This window comes from Girardinichthys multiradiatus, chromosome 11 (assembly GCF_021462225.1).
Source record: "Girardinichthys multiradiatus isolate DD_20200921_A chromosome 11, DD_fGirMul_XY1, whole genome shotgun sequence".
In the NCBI taxonomy this organism is placed as follows: Eukaryota; Metazoa; Chordata; class Actinopteri; order Cyprinodontiformes; family Goodeidae; genus Girardinichthys; species Girardinichthys multiradiatus.
This window is the reverse complement of record NC_061804.1, coordinates 44976269-44990536: the sequence shown is the minus strand read 5'-3', so window position 1 is coordinate 44990536 and position 14268 is coordinate 44976269. Positions and strand designations below refer to the sequence as shown.

Here is a 14268-nt window from a genome sequence, read left to right as displayed (position 1 = left end):
TTAAAAAAACAAAACAAAACAAAGATTTTTTTGCACTTAACAGTTTAAGTGTTTTTAAATGTAATTAACTGTTTATTTTCAATTCAGTTCTATTTATATAGCGCCAATTCACAACACATGTCTCGAGGCACTTCACAAAGTGTTTGGAATGGTGTGTTGTTGGGGAGGTTATAATAAATTAGTGAGTGTTAGAGTTTGGCCATTTGAAAATGGGCTGTGTGTAGGGGTACTAAGTAAAAATGATAAGTACTAAGTATTATAATTTTCCTGTAAAGCACTGTGCTTCCTTGTATATAAACAGTGAAATTACCTTAAAAAGGCCATCTATATTCCAGTAAAAATACCTTTTTTTATTTCACTTAGATCTTTGCTGTTTTCTGCACCTGATTCAAAACATCAATGTCTCTCATATGAAATCAAGATTCCAGCAAACACAAACCAAAACAGACACACATGAACTAAAGTTATTTCTTTACTTAAACAGTTTACATAGTATCTGACTTGCAAATAAAAAAGTGACATTCCTTAGATCACCTTAATACAAAGCAGACAGTTTCAGAAGTTGTAAATATCCTGAATCTGGAATATACAATATTAATTTGTTTTGGTTTTAATGGACTTTCTGTATAAACAAATGTTATTACAAACAAGACAAACAATTACAAAGGATGTTCTATCAAATTAAGTCATTCTGCTGAGTTAGTTATTAATATTTGGAAGGGTGACCGATAGTTTTCATATTACTTGTCAAAGATTTAACATGACTACAACTAGCTAATGTAGTTGACACAGTGAAACGATTACTGAATGACTTCACTGACAGAGCTTTCATATTGCATCACAGGGAATTCCAGTTTCTCGCACTCCGTCACCCTCAGGGTTAGATGCTGAGCTATCTCATTGGGATCCGTGTAGAATGCTGCAGGAATGTTCTGTTTAAGAGAAAGATATTAGGTAAATGCACAACATAATGCAAACCCTTAAAATGTAATTGAAAAGCTGTTTTGATTCACATTTTTACAATTTTAAATTTGCAGCCCAGTTGTAATTTTGCACCAAAGCGCTATATTCAGCTTTATAATTATTTCATGTCTCATAATAACTAGTCTATTAACGAGTCTAGGAAGGGGACCTCCTTGGCAATGAGGATTTCCCTTTCACCCAACAGGAAGACAGGGGGATGCAAATGTCCCTCTCAATCAAAGTATTGTTATAGGTTTTGTAGTTATCTTGAGCGTTCAGAAACATTTTTGTCAGACATTTTTGGGAGCTTGCTTTTAAAGCACAGTAATATGTAATGATGACTAATAATATCAAAATATTGTAGCCGGACATAAACAGTTTAAACAATCCAATAAAAGACAAGAGACTCATGACAAAACTCAAAAAAAGAAAAGGCACAAATTATCTTTTTCCAAGACATCCATCTACCAAAAACAATAAATCTCCACGAAGTGAGGGATACCCAACAGAGCGGTATAAAATGTTTAGAGAAGAGCTTTCGCCATTACTTTTGGCTTCTTTTAATTGGATTCTCGAAAAGAATAACATACCTATATTCTTGATATAGGCAATTATCACAGTTTTACCAAAACAAGGGAAAGATAAAGAACCCCGTGCGAGTTATAGGGCATCTCAATATTAAATGTAGGCTATAAAATATATACAACAATAATATCTAAAAGATTGAACTCATTTATATCAGAAATAACAGAAGATGTCAGGTCGCTCACCAACCCCTGGAAGAAGCATCTGTATGGACGACCTCACTCCGACATGGGAGGGGGCTGAGCGGAAAACCCGCCATGATGTAGGACCTGTTCCGCCACTGAGACAGAGACTGCAGGCCCTGAGGCACAACCCGAAGCCACCTGAGCCTGTGAGCTCGGTGGGAGGGGTCCAGATCAACCCAGTTCAGCCATATCAGCAGGGGTCGTAAGGAAAGCAGCCTCTAGGGCACCATGCTGGATGCAGCAGTGAGCATGCCCAGAAGATGCAGGTACTCCACAAATCATGGAGCCCTGCCATGATGGAGGCCTGGAAGCATGGCCAGAATATCGATGACCCGGTGCAGAGAAGGGCAGGCGTCATAGAAACAAATTACGTAAGGCCCCGCCGAGAAGGGTGCCAAATAAAACGACTAAGGGTTATTCCCCTGCGAGGGAATAGAATAAGCGCTATAAAAGTACAAAGAACGGAATAAATTGAGCTCATAAAATACACCAAGTTAACTTAGAAAAAATTACAAAGTAATTAAATTACTAACTGTATGACTGTGTTGTGTGTGTATGGAGGACTAAGCATTTTAAGTCCTGTGTTTTCTTTTGCCCAGATTAAAACTACGTACTGGTGACTTTGGGGATTCAGGTCGGATTTCATTCCGGAAAATTAACACCGCTGCAGACTAGTCGCAGTAGAAGGGCGTGTTAATGTCCTCCCCATAAGTCTCATGCCAGTGAAATTTTATCTGGGACATTCATAGTTTGAAGAAAAATAACAAAGAACAATGGGGAAGGGACACAGCAAAAGCTCTGATTTAACAGAAATATGTACACGATGGCATAAAAAATACGGATTTTCAGGTAACTTAATTATCACTGAAATCCTAAAACTACACGGGGATCTTAAACTGGAGATTATGCATTCAAAAGATTCGAGACAATAAAAAATCTTGCCAGATTATAATTTCAAAGGGGACCTTTCAGTCCCAGAGTGCACACAGTTGATAAACAGATTAAAACAAAAAGATGAATTAAAAAAAACAACAAGAGTAGCCTTTAACTGACATAGCCATAATACTGAGGCCTAAAGAAAAGCACAGAAAAAAAACTTTCAGCTTAACTGAAAACAAATACGGGGGGCAGACCGCCACCCATCCCAGTTTAGAATACCAAGGTAGCCCCAAATTATAATGGTGTTATACTACCAATGACACCATGATAAAATGCAAAAGATTAATTTTACAGGGAAATAATTCCATATTTGGCTCAGATTTTGTGCATTCTTGATTCTCTCCTCTTTGAGGGAAGTTAAATTTCAGCTCTGTGAAACGACCTTGACAAAGAGATGCAGCTGCCTGAAAACAAAGATAAAACTTCTGCAAACAGCAGAAGCCTGTCTCTGCTGAAAGCTCTGATAAAAATTGTAACTCTACCCTGCATGTGTCAAACTCAAGGTCCGCGGGCCAAAACCGGACCCCAGAAGTTTAGTGATTCTCTAGAAGTAGAGCCTTTGATATGGTGATTGTGTGCTTGAATGTTATTTTGTCAATCAATAAGCAGTTTTGTCTACATTCTGCCACAATCTGCCTTTTGGAAATGTTTTGAATCTTGCTCTTTATGTATAAAAAAAGAAAAATTAGCTAAAGTCTGCAGACACAAAATGAACCTGGATTGAAGCTCTAACTATGTTTATTTAATCTGAGATCTTCTCCAAATGCAACAGTATATGTCAGTCTACATGAGATACTAACAACTTCACCTACTGGTATAATATAAAGATCTGATTGAATATGTGAAACAAACAATGATGAAAGTTTTTCAACAGGTGATGCTCATCCAGGAGGAAGACAGTGTTCCTAGGAAATGCAGCTCATTCATTAACAATCAATTTTTCTCCTATAGGTGGACGTTTTGCTGACTAATCATAGGCTGGATTTATGAAACATTATGAGCACAGACCAAATGACCAAGGTTCTGACTGACCTATGAACCTCACTGACCTGACAATGATAACATGACACCCAACAGACAACACCTTTAAGGTGGACCCCACTAAGACCACCTTATTGATTCTTGGTGAATAAAAAAAGAATTGAAGCGTTCAAAACAGACTTAGTGGAAAAAAAAGGGGTTAAGAGGAAACAATGTGCATTTTAAGAATAGAAGTCAAATTATGTTCAAAATTTTGCAAATAAAATTACTCTGACAGAGAAATTAGTAAGTAGTGTGTGAATGTGTGTGAATGGGAATGACTGATTTCATGTAATGCATCTTTGAGGGAACTTAAAAGCGCTAATAAAGGTCTGATGTTCTGATGATCATTGCCAAACATAACTCTAAACAGATGTGCCCCTTAAATCCAAGTACTCTAATACCTACTGCAGAAGATGGAAAACCACATTCCTGTAAAACAAAGGTAGAAGAAGATACAAAACCTAGACAAGATATTTCCCAAACACCATTATCAAACTCACAAAGGGTGTTTTGTAGATGGCTCAGCATCTAAAGATGAATAGGGAAAGAATAGAGATGGCTATGCAGTGACAACCATCGATAGGATAATAGAAGCTAAATCTCTACCAAATACATGCTCAGCACAAACAGCAGAATTATATGCTGTCGTAAGAGCATGTGAATTACATGAGGGACAAATACTTACTATATACACGGACAGCCAATACGTTTTCGAATCAGTACATCACCACGCAAAGATTTGGCAAAATAGAGGTTTTAAAACATCATCAGGAACAGAATTAACACATTTTAATCTTTTGAAAAGATTATTATCGGCAATACAGCTACCTGGTAAAATAGCACTCTGTAAATGTAAGGCTCACCAAACAGATTCTAGCACGGAAACAAAGGGGAACACTTTTGCAGATATAACTGCAAAAAAAGCTGCAACAGAACCCCTAAACACTAAAAATGTCTGACCTGCTATTTATAGACATGTCAGTACTGAAAGATGCGCAACAGACAGCACCCAGTACTGAAATAAAGGCCTGGCTAAAGAGAGGAGCACAGAAAAAAGATGACATCTATCAGATAGAAGATAAACCAATCCTCCCAAAAAATGTATACAACACAGCGGCTACAGTGACACATTGGGAAGACCCACGTGTCAAGGGGGGAATATGTCACATCTGGTAAAGCATTAATTTTACACTATAAATTTTTCTGACTAGGCAAAGAATTTTTGCAGATCAGGCATAATTTGTTGCAAACACAACTCACAGGGCAACATGAGGCCCAAAAGTGGACAGTTCCCAGCAGGAGCACACCCATTTCATACCATACATATGGATTTCATCGAACTGTCATGGTCACAGGGGAAGAAATATTGCCTAGTGGTAATAGATGCATTTTCTAAATGGGTTGAAATATACCCTGCAAAACACTGTGATGCACTCACAGTAGCTAAGAACCTAGTAACACATTTCTTCCCCACATATGGTATCCCACAGATTATAAGGAAGCCCGGCTACAAAGGAGCTGGAGGACCCATAGGGCCCAGTGTCTCAAACCGGTGAAGAAAACAGCTGATCTGCGCCCAATTATAAAATGGCTCTCTGTAACATGTGGACTGGACTGATAAGCCTGAGCTTAATTCTGGTAGCAGGACTCTTTCTCTATCTAAAGCAGGATCCACAGGAGGTGATACCGCACCAGAAGAGATGGACATCTGACAGAATGCATCTCAGAACACTGACGGAAGAACATAACGCACATCCATTCCTACAGAATTTCTGGTATCGTTCACGGTGGCATATGCAACACTGAACCAGGTAGAAAATGCACGAAAATGAAGGGGACGATTATGATGACATGTTGTAAATAAATCACATCAAAAGCCTGAGTTTACTCATACATTGTATTTCATAAAATGACCTTACAGCAGAAAATCGAAAGAAGTTGTTGCTTAAGTGAAATGAGAAAAAGTACAATGATGACACAAACAGGGTAGATTTTAAAATTTCTTTATTATGTTTCACTGTTTCCATCATGTATTATTCTGTTATTTTTATGTTTTCAAGTATTATTCTTTTATTTTTATGTTTTCAAATATTAATCAACATTTAATTTTTAATGGTCGCCGAGGGCTGAGTATTTCCCACAAAATATAATCTGTTTACCGTCCGTGGGTTTTCGCTCATACAGAGTATGTTTCTTATTCGTTTTTATATTAAATGTTTTTACTTGTGATAAAAGGAGGGACTGTTGGATGGGTGCGAGGACTTGTTATCACTCATGTAAAAACTTTGTGCCGCAAGGCACCTGCACTCTGCTCTGTATCATGCTCTGGTATGCAGTTCTCCCTGTGTGTGGGATTCCGTTATCTATTTGTACACACACACACACCAGAGGCCCGTGAGAACCAGCCTCTTCTCAGCCTCACACACACACACACACACACACACCCTGTCTGAACAGTCTGTTGAACTGTGTTTGGACCACAGCATATAAATAAAGAGATAGGGTGTCAATACTTTGTAGTCTGCACTGCAAAGTGAGCTACCCTTGCTGCAAGTAAAACTGACATGTCATGCCGTCCTCAGGCTGCAGAGGAGCTGAACAGGACACATAACAGAGATCAGAGATTGTCCATCACTGCAGCTGGACAACCGGTGAACAGGTGGCAACAGAGGGGTCGAACGGACAGAAAATGCCACAGAGACTCTGTTGCGGCATCAGCAGTAGCAAGCTACAGGACTCAGCAATGAGCAGAAAACGACACTGGTGAGTCAATAAGTAAGGAATAAATTAAAGCGAACAGGAAACCGCTGCCGAAGAAATCAAATAGACTCACCACGAGCAGAAAGGGCTACCGGCGGGTCAAACAAACTTAGCGTGAACAGCACAAACTGTCGAGCACCATAGCCAGAATGCTCTAATACAAAAACAGCAATTAAAGCAGTCGGTTCAAGCAGAGAATAACGCCACCGATGACTCCATCGACTTGGCTTACTTTACGCATGGTGTGATCCAAATCACAATCAATGCATACAAAGAAACCAAAGCAAGAATCATACCCAGGCTATATAAAAACAATTGTACTATGTTTATGTAACTTATTTAATGAAAATTTACAAAGACAGATATCTATTTAAAATACTACCACTGACAGGTAAATAGGCTATTACAGGGAGATGGGAAAAGAAGACCCACCTACCCTGGAGCAATGGATACAGATTGTGGAGGAAATCCACAATATGGAAAAGATGACACCACCTAAGGCTACAGGAAGTTCAGCACAAAGAAAAATGGACAAAATAGAAAATATACAAAACACAACAGCAACAAAGAACTCAAAACAACCTTGAATAGGTTAAAGAAAACAGGAACATGGACTACTAGAATGTAGTTCCCACATGACGATTTTTGTTTATGTTTGTACGTAACTGCTAGAATTTGTATTATACTGACTGTAAACTGGAAATAATCAATACAAAAAATAAAATGACAAAAAAAGGTTTAAGAAGAATGAAACAAAACCCATGTATACTAGTCACAAGTATGGTCAATTGTAATTTTCTTTAGCTTTTCCTGACTGTGTATTTTTGTATGTTTCAACTTGTGTTTGAACTTCATTTCCAGCTGGGACAGCGATTTTCTCCACATTGCCTCCGAGATTATTTCAAATAGCTACCAATATACAGGTCCTTCTCAAAAAATTAGCATATTGTGATAAAGTTCATTATTTTCCATTATGTCATGATGAAAATTTAACATTCATATATTTTAGATTCATTGCACACTAACTGAAATATTTCAGGTCTTTTATTGTCTTAATATGGATGATTTTGGCATACAGCTCATGAAAACCCAAAATTCCTATCTCACAAAATTAGCATATTTCATCCGACCAATAAAAGAAAAGTGTTTTTAATACAAAAAGCGTCAACCTTCAAATAATCATGTACAGTTATGCACTCAATACTTGGTCGGAAATCCTTTGGCAGAAATGACTGCTTCAATGCGGCGTGGCATGGAGGCAATCAGCCTGTGGCACTGCTGAGGTCTTATGGAGGCCCAGGATGCTTCGATAGCGGCCTTTAGCTCATCCAGAGAGTTGGGTCTTGAGTCTCTCAACGTTCTCTTCACAATATCCCACAGATTCTCTATGGGGTTCAGGTCAGGAGAGTTGGCAGGCCAATTGAGCACAGTGATACCATGGTCAGTAAACCATTTACCAGTGGTTTTGGCACTGTGAGCAGGTGCCAGGTCGTGCTGAAAAATAAAATCTTCATCTCCATAAAGCTTTTCAGCAGATGAAAGCAAGAAGTGCTCCAAAATCTCCTGATAGCTAGCTGCATTGACCCTGCCCTTGATAAAACACAGTGGACCAACACCAGCAGCTGACACGGCACCCCAGACCATCACTGACTGTGGGTACTTGACACTGGACTTCTGGCATTTTGGCATTTCCTTCTCCCCAGTCTTCCTCCAGACTCTGGCACCTTGATTTCCGAATGACATGCAGAATTTGCTTTCATCCGAAAAAAGTACTTTGGACCACTGAGCAACAGTCCAGTGCTGCTTCTCTGTAGCCCAGGACTGGGGAATGTGGCACCTGTAGCCCATTTCCTGCACACGCCTGTGCACGGTGGCTCTGGATGTTTCTACTCCAGACTCAGTCCACTGCTTCCGCAGGTCCCCCAAGGTCTGGAATCTGCCCTTCTCCACAATCTTCCTCAGGGTCCGGTCACCTCTTCTCATTGTGCAGCGTTTTCTGCCACACTTTTTCCTTCCCACAGACTTCCCACTGAGGTGCCTTGATACAGCACTCTGGGAACAGCCTATTCGTTCAGAAATGTCTTTCTGTGTCTTACCCTCTTGCTTGAGGGTGTCAATAGTGGCCTTCTGGACAGCAGTCAGGTCGGCAGTCTTACCCATGAATGGGGTTTTGAGTGATGAACCAGGCTGGGAGTTTTAAAGGCCTCAGTAATCTTTTGCAGGTGTTTAGAGTTAACTCGTTGATTCAGATGATTAGGTTCATAGCTCGTTTAGAGACCCTTTTAATGATATGCTAATTTTGTGAGATAGGAATTTTGGGTTTTCATGAGCTGTATGCCAAAATCATCCGTATTAAGACAATAAAAGACCTGAAATATTTCAGTTAGTGTGCAATGAATCTAAAATATATGAATGTTAAATTTTCATCATGACATTATGGAAAATAATGAACTTTATCACAATATGCTAATTTTTTGAGAAGGACCTGTACACATTTAGAGTCACACAAATCTTTCACAGAACACAGCTCAACATTTACATGAGAATTTCATGTAATAACTTTGGCCTCACCTATCTACAACAGGAAGTACCATGTGTGATGGAAGATTTCTATTGCATGTTCTGAAATATCGGTTTCAAATTGTTACTGATGGCAGATAACTAAGTTATATAAAAATAAAATCATTCAGGGTGTCACCCACTTCAGATTTTAGTCTTCGCCAATCCATTACCACCAAACTGGAAGTGTGATTAGAAACCAGGTGTTTAGGTTTAATTTCACCCAAGTGGTCTGTGGCAGTTCGTCCTTTTCAAGGATTGCTGAAAACCACATCTAGTGGCTACACACAAGTACTGCAAGCCAAGTAAAGACGAGTGATGTCAGTTTATGATATGGTATTGTCCTGTTCAAGTGCCAATATGTCTGAGATAATCTACAAGACATATAGCAGTTTGCATGGTTTTGATTATGTTCTGTTGTCGGTGCTTTTCTTTAGTTACATATTACTATATTATATGATCACCCACCTTAAGTTCTGCTATTGTATTTTCTCTGGTGCTGAACTCTCGCAGCATGTAATTCTTTCCATCCTGAAATTAAAAGAGTCATAATTAATTATGATCATTATCATTTTTAATGAACAAGAGCATTCAAAATATTGACTTCACTCTGAACTGGACTATATTTAAATTATAATGGTTATGAGTTGTGTTAAGGTGACTCCCAACTTATTCCACAGCTGAGTCTAATTAATTGTTTTCCACTGGCGTGCTCAGGGCGTTCAGGGTATTCAGAGAATTCAACTCATTTTAAAGAATACTTAATCAATCCACAAGAAATATAAAGTCTTGTTGTAATTCATATTATACAAGTTCCTTCAAAGAGATGTTGTAGATGGATGCCAGAAATAATAACAAATAATACTGATGTTAAGTTTATGAAACTACTTGTTTCATAAATAAATTTAACAAATCAGTGCAAAGTCTCTCTGTGATATAACAATATAATATAAACTGTATTCTGAATTGATATGCACCTTACAGTGATTTCAAATTAGAAAAAAATAAACCTAAATCAGAAATTCTTGTCTGTGGTCACTTGACAAAGCTTGTCTACTCAGGGGTATTTTTCCCTTCGTTAATACCTTCAGTCTTAAACAAAATTACTACAAACTAACTTGTTGACTTAATAATATTAAATCTGTTGTCTTAGTCAGACTTACAATAGTCAGCAGTTGCAACTGCAAAATGTTTAGTGTGCAACTGTGGTCTGGTAGTAGGAGGGTTTTTGGGCTTTGGATATTGGTTGGGTAACAAACTATGAAAGGGGTGACTTGCCACTGCTGTTTCCTCTTTTCAAACAGACAGCTTTAGTTAACTTTCTTTCTCAGAAAAAAGTGAGTCTTACAGTGCAAAGTAATTATATTTCAAGTAATGACTTATATCACCTCAATACATCATAGTGAGGTCTATTATGGTGGTTAAGGTGTATACCCGTCTACTTAATGCAACTATGACTGTTACAGAGCACATACCTTAGGCCATTATTGCTTACTTCAAATATAGCACTTTCTTCTGACCACTCTAGCCAGAACACAAAATGATTTTATTTAGAGTAAGTTCTTAATAAGGCTGGTATCAGAAAATAGCTAAGCAACATGAACACATCAGGATATAAAAACTTCTTTTAGTCAGCACTTTATCCTGGCTAATATATATCAACTTACCTCATAATAAAGTCGAGTATCATTTATTTTAATCAAGACTCCATCCACACGCAGGAAGAAACGCTGCAATAGGAAGAAACTGGATGGCATCACCCTCTGCATCATCAAAAAGAAGAATGGTATGCATTTATTAAACTTTAGTAACTGTTCAATTGCAACATGTATTTAAAAAATACTGTAAAAACCTAGCTTTCTAAACAGGATAAGTACAATGCTTTTTCTACATTTTTTAAATTACACACTTACTCTACATCTAAAAAAATTTTAATATCATGAAAGATTCTATATTTTATGTCACTCACGTCAGAAAGTGAAACTCACATACACAGAGTAAAAGTTTTCAAGCCTTTATTGTAATTTTGATTATTATGGCTTACAGATAATGAAAATCCAAATTTCAATGTCTCAGTAAATTTTAATATTACATCAGATCAATAAGAAAAGGAGATTTTAAACAGAAAATGTAAGGCTTCTGAAAAGCATGTTAATTTCTATGCACTCAATACTTGGTTGGGCCTCCTTTTGCATGAATTACAGCATCAGTGCACCGTGGCATGGAGGCAATCAGCCTGCGGTACTGAGGTGCGTTTCTGTAAAATTAAAGCAGTCCATCATAGAATCCTGATTGGTGGAGTAGAGTCCTAATTACTTTATGGGGTAGAGGGAGGGACCTTGTCACAACGTCACAGTTGCAGAACCAAAGACTGAGATGAAAAAGAGCAGTGAACATGTATTAAAAGCTGTAAGTTGTCAGGGTTAAGTTCCAAAGCAAATATTTGAGCCTTGTGTCTCCATGTTATGGAAGATGCCACTGAAGAGCATTCTGATGTTATATTTGAAATACTTTTTTTTATGATGAAGTTCTTCCATAAATTGCTTTCAAAGCTATGAAAGTAAATGGCAAAAAACAAGCAAGATAATGGCAGGTTTCATCAGAAATACTACTGACCTCCCAGTACCAAAGATCTGTAAAACTGACAAATGTGACTTTTCACAGCTTTAGAGATAGGATAAAATAATGTTTTAAACAGGCCACTATTATCCAGGATATGGATGAGGTTTACTTCCTTAAATAACAGGTGTTGTACCGCAAAGCCTCTTTGGTTGATGTGGAAACGGTGGATGATCGCTCAGCAGTTCTGTGAACAAGTAATATGATTGGGGCATAGTATTCCCTTGGTAGGTCATCTGGGAACGTAGAGGACTAGAGACAGAATTTCAAGCAGGTTTTACTAGCCAAGTATAAATAGGGATGTGGATGAGTATACCCGCCCATTAGTTGAAGATGGAAATGTCCCAAAAAGTTCTCTTTGCAGCCACATCAGCAAACACACTTTCAAACGTCATAACAATTGGTGGCTTGTTGAATTTTGTAACAATTAGAAGCTTGTTGTTTTTCTAGTATGGCAACAAATGGGGTTCATGGGCTTACATTGTTTTGTTAGGACGATGAGTCTTTGATTGGAAGCGGACAAAGGCTTTTGGACATGCTGATTAGACGATAAAGTTAAGGTGAGCTCTGTTGGTCAGAGTATCTACTTGTGCCAAGGTTGTTTGTATTTGCAAAATGTTCTTTATCCGTGGTTATTTGGGGGGGATACACCATGTGCTTTTTGTTTTGTCTGGTAAACATCAAGTATTAAGACAATTCTCTGTTAGGCTGTATGGCACTTGCTCTTTAGGTTGTGTCCATTTGGGGTTTTTTTTGTTCATAAATACTCACCATCCGGGATCTCTGAAGACTAGTGTTGAGTTTTAACAAGATTTTGTAAGGCAATTAGCAGGAATTCTCTCAGAATTGCTTGGTTTTTGTATATTTAACATCAAACCCCTTTTTTTATTAGTGGTGATGTTTTGTGGGAGAGAGCGCAATTAAAGACAGTTAATCTCAAGACTTTTTAATTCTACATTAAGCGAAGAGGGTAAAGCTGCAGTTAAAAAAAAAGGAAACTTTTAATCCATCCTTCAAGGTTGTTGTCATTAGTAAATTATTAGATGAACTACTATTTGGCTTGTTAATGATAAACCTGTTTACGGAGCTGTCTATTTCACACTATCTGTATTTGGACACCAGTATGAAGAGCGGCTGTCTTGTGCCTGTGAAGTGACCTTTGGTGCAGTGAAAATGTCAGTTCACTTTTGGTTGGATAAAGTCTGGTGTTGATGTCTGTGTAGGCGGAGCGACTTTGAGTGCGGTATTGGACCATGCTGATGGTGACCATTTGGTAGTGGTGGTCTCCATATTTCATAGGTCACATGAATGTTTATCTGACTTGTTAATGATGTAACCTGTTGTGGTATATTGGACCACTTTGGTGTATGACCATTTGTGTCATGGTGACAACAGTTCATGTTTGGCTCTGATTATTAGTTACTAATATTGGTATGTGTGGTAAGTTTGTGAATTATTTTACTATCCTTTTATTTCTTAAGCACTGATAAATTTTCTCCTATAATATATCCCTTCCTAACTCTAGGAAGTACAGGGGTTGGACAATGAAACTGACACCTGTCATTTTAGTGTGGGAGGTTTCATGGCTAAATTGGACCAGCCTGGTAGCCAGTCTTCATTGATTGCACATTGCACCAGTAAGACCAGAGTGTGAAGGTTCAATTAGCAGGGTAAGAGCACAGTTTTGCTCAAAATATTGAAATGCACACAACATTATGGGTGACATACCAAAGTTCAAAAGAGGACAAATTGTTGGTGCACGTCTTGCTGGCGCATCTGTGACCAAGACAGCAAGTCTTTGTGATGTATCAAGAGCCACGGTATCCAGGGTAATGTCAGCATACCACCAAGAAGGACGAACCACATCCAACAGGATTAACTGTGGACGTAAGAGTAAGCTGTCTGAAAGGGATGTTCAGGTGCTAACCCGGATTGTATCCAAAAAACATAAAACCACGGCTGCCCAAATTACGGCAGAATTAAATGTGCACCTCAACTTTCCTGTTTCCACCAGAACTGCCCGTCGGGAGCTCCACAGGGTCAATATACACGGCCGGGCTGCTATAGCCAAACCTTTGGTCACTCATGCCAATGCCAAACGTCGGTTTCAATGGTGCAAGGAGCACAAATCTTGGGCTGTGGACAATGTGAAACATGTATTGTTCTCTGATAAGTCCACCTTCACTGTTTTCCCCACATCCGGGAGAGTTACGGTATGGAGAAGCCCCAAAGAAGCGTACCACCCAGACTGTTGCATGCCCAGAGTGAAGCATGGGGGTGGATCAGTTATGGTTTGGGCTGTCATATCATGGCATTCCCTTGGGTTAGGGTCCAATACTTGTGCTAGATGGGCGCGTCACTGCCAAGGACTACCGAACCATTCTTGAGGACCATGTGCATCCAATGGTTCAAACATTGTATCCTGAAGGCGGTGCCGTGTATCAGGATGACATTGCACCAATACACACAGCAAGACGGGTGAAAGATTGGTTTGATGAACATGAAAGTGAAGTTGAACATCTCCCATTGCCTGCACAGTCACCAGATCTAAATATTATTGAGCCACTTTGGGGTGTTTTGGAGGAGCGAGTCAGGAAACGTTTTCCTCCACCAGTATTACGTAGTGACCTGGCCA

At 38.7% G+C, this 14268-nt stretch overlaps 1 protein-coding gene across 5 annotated transcripts in view; it reads right to left on the bottom strand.

Moving 5' to 3' along the window:
* Window positions 1-459: 459 nt before the first annotated feature.
* Window positions 460-14268, bottom strand: part of tiprl (TIP41, TOR signaling pathway regulator-like (S. cerevisiae)) — a 40888-nt gene continuing 27079 nt past the window's right edge. For all 5 annotated transcript variants that reach the window (XM_047379233.1, XM_047379236.1, XM_047379235.1 and 2 more), the window contains 3 exons: window positions 10682-10777; window positions 9483-9545; window positions 460-932 (listed from right to left, as the gene is read on the bottom strand). In XM_047379233.1, the coding sequence (XP_047235189.1) occupies window positions 801-932; window positions 9483-9545; window positions 10682-10777 (291 nt within the window). In that variant the 3' untranslated portion in view covers window positions 460-800. The remainder of the gene's footprint in view (window positions 933-9482; window positions 9546-10681; window positions 10778-14268) is intronic.